This window comes from Mastigoproctus giganteus, chromosome 8 (assembly GCF_048544385.1).
Source record: "Mastigoproctus giganteus isolate SK-2022 chromosome 8, ASM4854438v1, whole genome shotgun sequence".
NCBI classification, from domain to species: Eukaryota; Metazoa; Arthropoda; class Arachnida; order Uropygi; family Thelyphonidae; genus Mastigoproctus; species Mastigoproctus giganteus.
This window is the reverse complement of record NC_143582.1, coordinates 46,965,735-46,978,283: the sequence shown is the minus strand read 5'-3', so window position 1 is coordinate 46,978,283 and position 12,549 is coordinate 46,965,735. Positions and strand designations below refer to the sequence as shown.

Genomic DNA, 12,549 nt, shown 5'->3' with positions numbered 1-12,549 from the left:
GAAAAATTCGTTTTGGCCAGAAACTTCGGTTTTTCATCCAGCAAAACAGAAAAATCGATCAGAGAATACACGCAATTATTATTATTAGTCATATGGTGCAAGGAAGCCTGAGGCTTATGCTGCACCAGCCAAAAAAAAAAAAAAAAAAAATTCCCGATTTACCCTGAGAGAGAGAGAGAGAGAGAATGATGATATCCAGCTCAGGACCCTGGGTGTGGCAAACCCATACTCACCACATGTGAGCCCCTGGGGTTATGCATTACAAATGGGCAGATGATTTAGGTCTTGGCTACCGTAATATGACAGTTTTTTTTTTTTTTTTTTTTTTTTAATGTAACCTAAAACAACACTGTTCATGTCGGTTTTAGAAAGTCATGTTTTTATGACACAAATTTGAACATAGAAATGGTTTTCAGTTTTACAAGGTTTTGAAATTCATTAGCGTTTAGTATTACGGAAATAAAGAATTTTGAGTTATATGTTTATTGAAATTTCCATTTCTTATTTTTAGGTGTAGAATATGCTCTTAAATTTTTTCCGTGGAAATGTTCAACATTCTATATTACAAATACCAGAATATTACTAACAAAATTCCGTTCCGGGATAAAATTTTATTTTGAATAATTTTGGTACAAATTTCATTATATTCTTACAGGTAAATTTTAAAATTTAGTTTATCAACTGTTTTCATCTTGTATGTTTGTTTTTTTTTTTCTCTCTTCTCTTTTAAATATTATTCGTTATTTATAATAATTAAATTTGCTCTCAGCCGTTGAAGGATCGTTGATGACTACCAATAAAAACGCTGCATTATTTTCAAGTGTTATTTGTGGTGCCCTCTGTCGATTGAATGTTCGCCAGCGTCACTCTTCTTAGCGGTATTCATTTTTAAAACTTGGTGACTATGTAATTATTATATGTTCGTCGTTGAGTATTCGTATCACCCAGCTAATTTTACTTTTTATTATTGAAATGTGCTTTCGCTTTCTTTGAGTTTCGATCAACATGAGCAAAAAAGTGCAGTATAAAGCTGGCGACTTAGTATTTGCTAAAGTTAGAGGTTATCCACCATGGCCTGCACGGGTAAGTTTGGTACCAGGGATTTGCCGCTCTTTTCCGTTACTGATTCTTCCCGGCATTAGTTTTATTTTATGATAAATTGAAAGGGAACTCTTATGATCTAATTAATTTTTGTATTGTTTTTCTGTTTTTCACAAAAGTTTTTAATTCAGTAATGCAAATTGCTTGATGAGAATTTTAATAGATGAAATTTGAAGTAATATTAAATTGAAACTTTTTTTCTTTTTTTTTCTGTGGCTCGAGAAATGGAAAGCAAACTGTGCCTTCTTTATATTTGATTATTTTCATTAAAACATAACGTTAGAAAGACAGGTGTGTGATGAGTGTAATCAACAAAATATTTGAAATAAAATTAAAACAAGCCATGCAGAAGCAGCCCTAAATTAAAACAGTTAAATGTTAACTAGACAATTACCGAAGTTTGAGGTATATTCGTGGCAGTAAAGCTTTAGCCACTGTAGTCAATTTAACACTAGAAGTGCTACCATAAAATAATGTTCGTTTATTCCGAACCACGAGTAAATTTTGTTCACATGAAAATAGTATTTAAAGGAAATGTCAAGGAATGTATTTTAAAAGGGATAAGAATAAAAACCTGAAGAGATTTTAAGCTCATTACAGTCAAAATTTATTGAAAATAGAAATAAAATAAAAATGCCAGTCAAAATTCATATATAGGCTTTGTTTGAACTTTGCCTATAGGTTGACTGCAAGAAGTGCAATTTTGAAGTGTTTTTTAATAGTTTGCATATGTAGTCATATTTTGTGGGATATTATAACAAAGGTGCAGTTTCAAATTTTATTTCGTTACTGCTTTTTTTTTCTAATTAAATTGTTGTAACGACTTAGGTGTTCATGAAATTTGTTCGTGTAATTTAGTCTGTGTGAAGTGCAGTCATTTTTAACACATATCCACTTATTATTGCCAAATTGATCACAAAAAAATAAACAGTGCTCTTTGTGTTAATTTGAACTTTGGTGTACTTGATCCACAGTATCAGCTATGTTTATTTGTCTTTGAATTGTGTGATATGTGACTTTCTAGTTTCTTCACTTCATTAACTGTTTAATGAGCAGGTGAGTGAAATACTGTCACTGTACAGGCTTGCTGTGAAAGAGTTCAGTAGAAATAAAACAAAAAAATTATGATGGTCCAAGATATATTCATGGTAATTGATAAAAACAAAAAAACCAAACAAGTTTGTGCATTTTTGTTTGAAATATTTTATAAAACAACAGTACTTCATGAAAATCAGTTCATTTCAGTGTTTACTCAATGCAAATGTCCATTCAATTGTGGTCAATAAATGAGCACTGTAAAAGGAGACACGTGAAATGACTGATATCAGCACACTGATTTAAAAATGGCTATTACATTACAACTGGGATTTTGCTTAGCATCAGTCACATTGTCTAGAGAGGTATATAAAAGCTGTATACATGGTTTAGTTTCATATGTTTGAAGTTCTTTTATCTAGTTTGGTATTTCCTACAAGAAATAAAGGGAAAAATTTTTTTTGAAGATTAAGTTTGCTGAATTATAATTCTTTAGTTTTTGAAAAACAAAACATCATCCTTAGTGTGTTAGTGTGTATCTACTAATAAAATTTTGTGTGAAGTGCTTTCCTAAAAAAAAAACCTTGGCCTAAAGGGTTAGTATAATAGATTCACAGCCTAAGACATGACTGAAGAGGAACAGGGATACAGTATGTTGAAGCTGATGACATTGAATCAGCTCTTTATAACATGTCTGATACTGAAATAGAACTCTATTCAAGTGGTGCAGATTCTGATTCTTGTTCAGATGCATAAGTTGATGTTAGAATGCTACAAACAGTAGATGCTGGTGTTACCTAGAGCGAAGATTCTTTGCAGATGAATTCCATATACTAAAAAGGACTGCCTACTTGTCTAGCGCATCAAGCTGCCCATAAAGGACCCTTGCAAATATAAAAGGCAGTGAATGTGGTAATGGACATTGATCTTCGTGAATGAATGTTATTAGTGGAGTTCCCCCCCTTCTGTGCTTGGCCTATTGTTCTTTTCTATATTTATTAATGATATTGATGAAGGTACATCAGGCTTAATGTCCTAGTTTGCAGATGATTCAAAGGTAGTCAGGATGGTTAATGATGGTACGCTGCTGCAACAGGATCTAAAAAAAAAAAAATTAGGCAGTGGGCCAGGAATGGCAGTTGAAGTTTAACATTCATAAATGCCAGCTACTACATATGGGTAGCAGTAATCCCACATTAACATACCAACTGTGTGGTACTACCCTCAAAATAGTGGCAAATGAAAAATACTTAGGGATAATTGTGCTGTTAGATACAAAGGGTACTAGGAAAGTTTTGCAATATGACGCAACAATGAATCACAGGAAGCTGCTTGTTGCTGCATGTTGAGACATGTTCATACGTGCATAGTAGCCGCTGCGCCAAGTCGATGGGCTTAGTTATTCATTAGTAGTGAGAGTGTAAAGTGCTTGCGATGGCATCGTGGTCACGAAATGAGATAAGGACAGTTTTTCGGTATAATTTCGTGCGTGGTTTAACCATAGACTAGTGCTTAGAAGAAATGACTCTTGCACTAGATGATGATTGTCCACATCGTACAACGATATTCAGGTGGTATAGAGAATTCCAAAGGGGAAATTTCACTCTGGAGGATTCTGAGAGGCCGGGAAGGCCATGAACGTCAGTTACGGAGGAAAACGTTACTGCTGTGAGGAAAATGCTTGATGAAAACAGGCGAGTGACCTACCAACAGATAGAGGATACTTTGGGCCTAAATGCACCAGAAATTCGTTTGATTCTGCAAGATCATTTGTACGTGAAGAAACTTTGTTCTCTCTGGGTGCCGCATCAACTGACTGAAGAGCAGATGACACGACGTGTGACTTGGTGCCGGGAGATGTTAAAGTTTGATAAGGGACAATCTCGGTATGTGAACAACATCGTGACAGGTGACGAGACTTGGCTGTACTATTACGATCTGCCGACCAAGGCTCAAAACATTTGGGTCTTTGATGATGACGACACACCTGTAATTGTCAGAAAATCCCGATCTGTAAAGAAGAAAATCCCGATCTGTAAAGAAGATATCTGTATTTTTCAAATCGAGTGGAATTGTGGAACGTGTCGTTTTGGACACGCAGAAGACAGTCACAGCTAAGTGGTATACTGAACAATGCCTGCCTAAAGTCATTGAATCTATGAAGAACCTGCGGCCAAAGTCACGAATGGACACCTGGTACCTCCATCACGATAATGCTCCAGCTCACCGCGCCAAAGCCTGCACCGAATATTTGACCACGACAGGACTGAAACTTCTCGAGCACCCTCCCTACAGTCCAGACCTTGCTCCCTGCGACTTTGCACTGTTCCCGCATGTGAAAATTAAGCTAAAAGGGAGGCGGGTTTTCCAGTGATGAGGACCTTCTACGGGCTTGGGACAACGAGTGTGCTTTATCCCCTAGTGAAACTTGGCAGAACTGGTTTAAAGATTGGTTTCGGAGGATGGAGAGGTGTATTGAATGTATTGAGGAAATTACTTTGAACAAATTAAATAAACAAAGCTGTATTGCAAAACTTTCCTAGTACCCTTTGTATGAAGTTCTCTGAGCAGTGCAGAGGCTCACAGGACAGATCTTGGGGTTTTGTTTACAATATACAGGAACTTTGCTAGTGGGGATAAGGATATGATTATGCCATGTTGTATAATGCAGGCCTCATTTTAGAAAAGATGTAGATATCTTGGAATTGGTACAGAGAAGGGCAAAAGGAATGGGGAATAGTCTTACCAAGACAGTCTTTAGTTCTGAAAATTGCAGTGTGTGGAGACCTCTGAGGTGGTCTGATTGAGGTGTTTAAGGCTTTGAATGGACTGAGAAAGCCCAGTGCTGATGGTATTCTTTATCTTGGTCAGACTACACACATGAAAGTGCATAAATCCAGATTGAGGAAGGTTGGTTGTAGGATAGATTTGCGGTTTCCCTTCAGCCAGTGGATGGTAGATTTTTGGCACAAACTTCCATCTGCTGTTGTGAGACTGGGCAGTTTGAATAAATTCAAGGAAGAGTGACAAATTTTTGGAGTGGGTGGAAAAGTGATGTGGGAGGTTTTTTTTTTTTTTTTGCCAATACTTTATAATGCTTGCCTTCTTGCATCATATACTACTAATAATAAATTGAACTATATGAACTTCAGCAGTGATTCTTCATGCATTAAGAACCTGCAGATAAAGGAACCACGAGGTGGCAGTGATCACAGTGTACTGAAATGGGATTTACTTAAAGATGTAACTACCATCAGGGGTAAAGGGAAGGGTTTTTGCTTTCATAAAGGTGACTACAGTGGTCTCAGATGTTTTAAATTTTATAGTGGGACCAGCTGATGTTGTTACCAACAGCAAATTCTAAGGAAGCATTCAAGGAATTAATCTTGGAAGCTACTAGGCTTTTCATACCAACTAAGAAATACTGTTTAAGGTTTAGGCCTAAGAGGTCAGATGATCCACTGAGACTCGTGGCAGAGAAGACAAATGCATGGGACTCAAATTACCAGGAGAAACAGATGCCTGTGGTAGATATAAGATAGCCTGTAATTGAGTCACAAAGGACGTTATGCAAGCAAAGGCAGATTATGAGAAATCTTTGGCAAACATAGCCTGTAATTGAGTCACAAAGGACGTTATGCAAGCAAAGGCAGAGTATGAGAAATCTTTGGACGTTATGCAAGCAAAGGCAGATTATGAGAAATCTTTGGCAAACATAACCTGTAATCAAGTCACAAAGGATGTTATGCAAGTAAAGGCAGAGTATGAGAAATCTTTGGAAACAATGCAAAGAAAAACAGTAGACTACTTTACTTATGTTAACTCTAGAAGGAAGGGGCTGAATCAGATTGGTCCACTTGACATTGACAGTTTGATTGTTGATGAACGAAGTAGCTGACAAACTGAATGAGAATTTTGCATCTACATTTACACTTGAAGAGGTTTGTAGGGAAGTGGAGGCCACAAGCTTATCACACTCTGGAAAGGAGTTAAATGATTTTGTAATAACTGAAAGTAAAGTGGAGCAGAAATTGTTAAAGTTGAACACAAGAAAGGCACCTGGGGTGGGTGGAATCTATCCAGTTATATTAAGAGAAGCAGCAAAGGAAGTTAGCAAACCCTTAACCATAATTATGAAAGCTTCCTTGGACTCAGGGCGGTCCCCTTGGACTGGATATGTGCAAATGTGTCCCCGATTCAGATGGGTATAAAAGGGTGACACGAGTAATTACAGACCTCTTAGTCTAACATCTGTTACAGTGAAAATAATGGAGTCAGTGGTTTAGGAAGTGATGCAGGATCATCTGGACAAGATTGCAGTTATAATTCAGGCACAGCATGGTTTCTTTAGGGGAAGGCTTGTCTGACAAATATGATTGGATACTATGATTCGTCACAAAGGAACTGGAGGCAAAAAATAATTTCGATATCATATACTTGGATTTTAGGAAAGCTTTTGATACTGTGGCACATGAAAGGCTACTGTACAAATTGGAGCAGTATGGCATTGAGGGCAAGTTGCTACAGTGGATAAAAGGATGGTTGAATGGGAGAAGACAGAGTGGATATCAATGGATACTGCCCTTCGTGGACTAATGTTATTAGTGGAGGTCTCAGGGTTCGGCGTCGGGCCCATTGTTGTTTTCGGTATTTTTCAGTGCTATTGACGAAGGTATATCCAGATTAATGTCTAAGTTTGCAGACTATACAAAGGTTGGCAGGGTTGTTAATGACAGTAATGATAGTACATTACGCAATAGGATCTGGAAAATTTGAGCAAATCTGCTGAGAGATTGCAACTGAAGTTTAACATTGACAAATGTAAAGTACTTTATATGGGTAGCAGTAACCCCACAATAACATATCAATTGGATGGTACTGCATTCAGGCTAGTGGAAAATTAAAGCGACCTTAGGATAATTGTGCAGTCAGATATGAAGTTTTCTGAGCAGTGCAATAGGCTGAAAGAGTAGCACATGGTGTTTAGTCAATGATGTACAGAAATTTTGCTAGCAAGGATAAGGAGGTGGTTTTCTCCTTGTATAAGGCAATGGTCAGCCACACCTTGAGTACTGCATGCAGGTCTGGAGGCCTCATTTTAGGAAGGATGTAGAGTGCCTGGAGCATGTACAGAGAAGGGCAACTAGATTGGTGAGTGGAACAAAGGGTTAGTGTTACCAAGAAAGGCTTAAGTTCTGCAAATTGGAGCTTCTGGAGACTGGGCACCTGTGAGGTGATCTAATCGAGAAGGCCTTGAATGGTTTGAGCAAGCTCAATTCTAATGGGATTTTTCCTGTTGCTCAGATCTGAGGGGACAAATTCAAATTGAGGAAAGGCTGCTGTAGAATGTGTGGAAATTTGCCTTTAGCCAGTGAGTAGTTGATAGTTGGAACAAACTTTCATCTGTTGTAGTGGAGTTCAGCAACTTAAGTTCAAGATGGAACTAGACAAAATGTTTAGAGTGAATGGATGGGTGAAGCAGGAAGTTTTTTTTTTTTTTTTTTTTTTGACTGATGCTATATAAGCTTGCTTTCTTGCATGTTATGCCTCTACTAATGCTAACTTGAGGACCAGGGTATATCTTCCAGAGGAAAAAGTTGCTTACATTGTAAAGCAGATATCATCTTTTTAGAGCACAAAAGGTGATATTGTTGTACATCTTGGTACTTACGATATTAAGAGTAGGTGATCTGAGGAGTTACTTAATAAACTAAGACAGATTATGAGAAATCTTTGGTGAAGGAATGCAGAGAAGCAGCAATTTATTGAACACCAGAGGGAAGAGGATGAATCATGCTGACTCACTTGATATTGATGGTTTACTTGTTGATGATGTGAATGTAGATGCAAAATAAATATTTTGTATCTACATTCACATATGAGGAATTTTTTAGGGAAAGTGGATGTCAGAAGTTTATCAAACTAACAAAGAGCTAATAATTTTGTAATAACTGAGAAGAAAGGTGCCATCAGATGGGTTTTATCCAGTTATATTAAGGTAGGCAGCCAAGAAGGTAAGCAAACCGTTAGCCATAATTTTAAGGACATCCTTAGAGTTAGGAGATGTCCCTGTGAAATGTAGATGTGTAAATGTATTTCACAAAGGGGTCAACAGGTGGCATGAGTTAATTGCAGACCTGTTTGCTTAACTTCTGTTTTTAAGGGAAAATAGAGTTGCTGGTTAAAGAAATAATGCAGGACCATCTGTACAGGAGTGAAGTTATGCTTCAGTCATAGCATAATTAATTTTCTGGAAAGCTTTTTATACTCTTGCATATAAAGGACTGCTGTACAAATGAGTGTAGTTGCATTAAGGGAAAACTAATGCCACACTACATGGGGTTTTGTCAGTGGTATGCAGGAATTTTGCTAGTAGGGATGAGGGGATTATCCCATTGTATAAAGCAGTGGTAAGGCCACACATCTTGAGTACTGCATACATGTCTGGGGGGGCTCATTTTAGGAAGGATGTAGATCTGATGAAATGGGTGCAGAGAAGGGCACAAAAGCTTGTGCTTACCTATAATTGCTTCAATTCTGTAAATTGTGTCACAAGACTAATTTAGGAGATCTGATTGAGGTGTTTAAAGCCTTGAGTGGATTGAGTAAGCTGAATGTTAATGGCATTCTTCCACTTGTTGAGATTACACACATTAGGGGACTAATATGTGTAATTAGACAAATTCTTGAAGGATACAAATGGGCAAACTGTGTAGGTTTTTTTTTTTTTTTTTTTTGCTGATACTATATAAGGTTACTTTCTTGTATCATTTGCTGTTACTACTGGTCTAGAGGTTCCATTTTAGGATGTTGAGCTCTTTGAATGGGTACAGAGAAGGGCAGTGAGATTGGTAAAGAGAACAAGGCGGTGCTCTTACCAAGAAAGGTGCAAATTACACCTTTCTTGGTAAGAGCACTGCCTTGTTCCCTTTTCCAATCTCAGTTCTGCAAATTGCAGCATCTGGAAACTAAGTGCCTGCAAGGTGATATGACTAAAGTGTTTAATTCTTTGAATAGATTGATCAAACTCAGTGCTGTTGGAATTCTTTCTCTTGCACAGACTACATATAAGTGGGCATAAATTAAAGAAGGATGTTTGTAGAATAGGTATGTGAAAGTTTGCCTTTAGCCAGTGGATGCTTGATTGCTTGAACAAACTTACATCAGTTGTGGAAGTGGATATCTTGAATAAATTCATGAAAGAACTAGACAAACTATTGGAGTCATGGATAGATAGATGAAATGGGAAGGGTTTTTTTTTTTTTTTTTTTGTGATGCTGTATAAGCTTGCTTTCTTGAATTATCTGCCACTGCTAAGTATAGGGCAATGTTGAAAAAGTCAAGTTAGGATTAAATTTGATAGTGTCTGCAGTTCTGCCTATATCAAGAGGAGGAAATACAGGATAAAACTTTGTTAAGCAATTTTTCCCCTGGATAGACTGCAAGGCTCTTGGGGTAGAATTTTTCTTAGCATGGTCTGTACTTGTTAACAGGCTAGACTGTTTTTACAGGGAAGGAATACATTTAAATAGAAGGGGTGAAAGTATTATTTGCTGACAGTATCAAGGTACTGTTAAAAAATTTTTTGGAAAACTGTTAGATTGGGGGAATACACAGATGAAAAGATTAATGGATAAAGATTTTCTGTATTTATCAATGATATTGATGAAGGTATATCATGCGTAATGTCCAAGTTTGCAACGATATGAAGGTTAGCAGAGCTGTTAATGACAGCACGCTACTGCAAAAGGCTAGATTGATCTAGAAAAGTTGAGCAGATGGGTTGAGAGGTGGCAACTGAAGTTTAACATTGACAAATGTAAAGTACTGCATATGGGTAACATAACCCCAGAATAACCTTGTCAACTGTGTGGTACTACACTCAGGGTGGTAGAGAATGAAAGATTTTGGGGGTAATTGTGCAGTCAGGTATGAAGTTTCTGAGCAGTGTAGATGGTCTGCAAGGCAGTGGTCAGGCTACACTTTGAGTACTGTATTTAGGTCTGGAGGCCTCATTTTAGGAAGGATGTAGAGCTACTCGAACAAGTACAGGGAAGGGCAACGAGATTGGTGAATGGAACAAAGGGCTGTTCTTACAAAGAAAGACGATCTGCAAATTGCAGTGTCTGGAGACTAGGCTCCTGTGTAGTGATCTGATTGAGGTCTATAAGGCCTTGAATGGTTTGAGTAAGCTCAGTGCTGATGGGATTCTTCCCCTTACTCAGATTAGTCGCTTGAGGGGACATAAATTCAAATTGAGGAAAGACAGTTGTAGAATAGATGTGCAGAAATTTACCTTTAGCCAGCGGGCAGTTGATTGCTAGATCAAACTTCCCTCTATCGTTGTAGAAGTTGACAGCTTAAATAAATTCAAGGCAGAACTAGACAAACATTTGGAGTTAATGGATAGGTGAAATGGGAAGGGGTTTTTTTTTTTTTTTTGCTTGATGCTATATAAGCTTGCTTTCTTGCATCTACTAATGCTAATAGTAGTGACATGCAGGTATAACAATCCTTGCATTGCTTCCTAAGGGTACAGGTGCATATATATTTGTGTGTATACTAATGCTAGGAGTATAGTAAATAAATTTGAAATACCAATTGAGTCATCAGATATGGACATTTTAGTGATATATCAGAGACTGTGTCACTCAGACATAAGGGATGCAAAATTTAAATATGGGGAGTACAGTATATACAGAAAGGACAAACAGTTGGCAAGAGGAGGGGGTTATGCTGATTTTTAAGAAGTATATAAAATTTAAGGCAGTGTGTCCAGTTGACATGGGTGGTTAATGTAATGTTGAGTCAATTTGATGTCACATTTGCACTGGGAAAACAAAAATGAGAGTAGGAGTCTTTTAGCCCCAATAAATGTGATTCTCTGTATAATGAACAATTATACAGAGAAATAGTGGCCTAGTAAATTACAATGCCTTATAGACGGCCTCCGTAGCCGAGTGGGCAGGAGCGGGAGTGCAGTAGCACACGCTCTTTGAGTAGACCGGGGTTCAAGCCCCTGACTGCTGAATACGGTTGATCTGCCAACCTGCACTGGACCAGCGTGGCAGATTATGGTCCATTTCCCTCAGCATGAATTGTTGAGGAGGCTTCCACCCTGCAGTGGGTTGATAATGGCTGCACTTTACTTTTATAATGGAGGGTTTTAACTTTCCAGATGTTGACTAGAACTTATGGGTAGTTCACTCAGCTCACACACTAGCAAGAGTTTTTTCTGGATTTATTGGATTCTACATCAGCACATTAGGGGGAGCAACAAGAGAAAGCAGTACTCTTGATTTGATTATCAGCAGTGATTCTTCATGCATTATGAATCTACTGATAAAAGAATCACTAGGTGGCAGTGATAATAGTGTATTGATGTGGAATTCACTAAGATGTAAATACCAAGAGGGGTAAAGGGAAGGGCTTTTGTGAAGGTGATTGCAGTGGTCTGAGACAGTTTCTAAATTCTATACAGTGGGACCAACTGATGATATTACACAGCAAATTCTAAGTGGGAAGTAATCATAGAAGTCACAGATACGGCTTTTTGTACAAAGTAAGAAATACTATTCAAGACTTAGGCCTACATGTTTGGATATTAGATGATTTCATGAAAGAGAAGAAAAATGTATGGGATGTATGTAAATTATCATTTGATATAGAAACCTATGGTAGATATAAACTAGTCTGCAGTTACATCAAAGAAAAACAGCAGACATCTATACTTGTGTAAATACTAGGAGGAAGGGGATTAATCACATTGGTCTACTTGATATTCATGGTTTAACTGTTATGATCCTGCTCAGGTTTCTGAGCAGGATCATAACAGTTTGAATAGGTATTTTTGCATCTCTATTCACACATGAGGAATTCTTTAGGATAATGGATGCCAGTTTATCAAATTATGGCAGGGAAATTGTTTAAGCTAAACATGAAAAAAGACATCTGGGATGGATGTGATCTATCCATATTAAGGCAGACAGCAAATTGGGTAAACCAACTTTTAGCCATAATTATGAGAGCATATTTGGATTCACGGGAGGATCCCATGGGTTTGAGATTTGCAAATGTGTCCCCAAATCAAAAAGGGGCTAATAAAGAGCGACAAAGGAACTGGATGCAAACAATAATTTTGATATTGTAAACTTGGATTTCAGGAAAGGGTTTGATGCTGTTGCATATAAAGGAAAAATGAGAGTGATGTGGCATTAAGGGAAAGTTACTGCTATGGATAAACAGATGGTTGGGTGGATGGAGAGTAGTTATCAATGGACACTGCTCTTTCTGGACTAATATTATTAGCAGTCTCCTAGGGTTCAGTGATGGGGCCCATTGTTTTCTATATCTATTAATGGTATTGATGAAGGTATATTAGGCTTAATGTCCAAGTTTGCAGATTATACAGAG

General features: G+C 37.5%; 1 protein-coding gene across 1 annotated transcript in view; it reads left to right on the top strand.

Annotated features, from left to right (window-relative positions):
* The first annotated feature begins 888 nt into the window (after positions 1-888).
* Positions 889-12,549, top strand: part of LOC150081509 (uncharacterized) — an 83,746-nt gene continuing 72,085 nt past the window's right edge. The window contains exon 1 of the mRNA XM_090379349.1: positions 889-1,083. Within this exon, the coding sequence (XP_090235475.1) occupies positions 1,006-1,083 (78 nt within the window). The 5' untranslated portion in view covers positions 889-1,005. The remainder of the gene's footprint in view (positions 1,084-12,549) is intronic.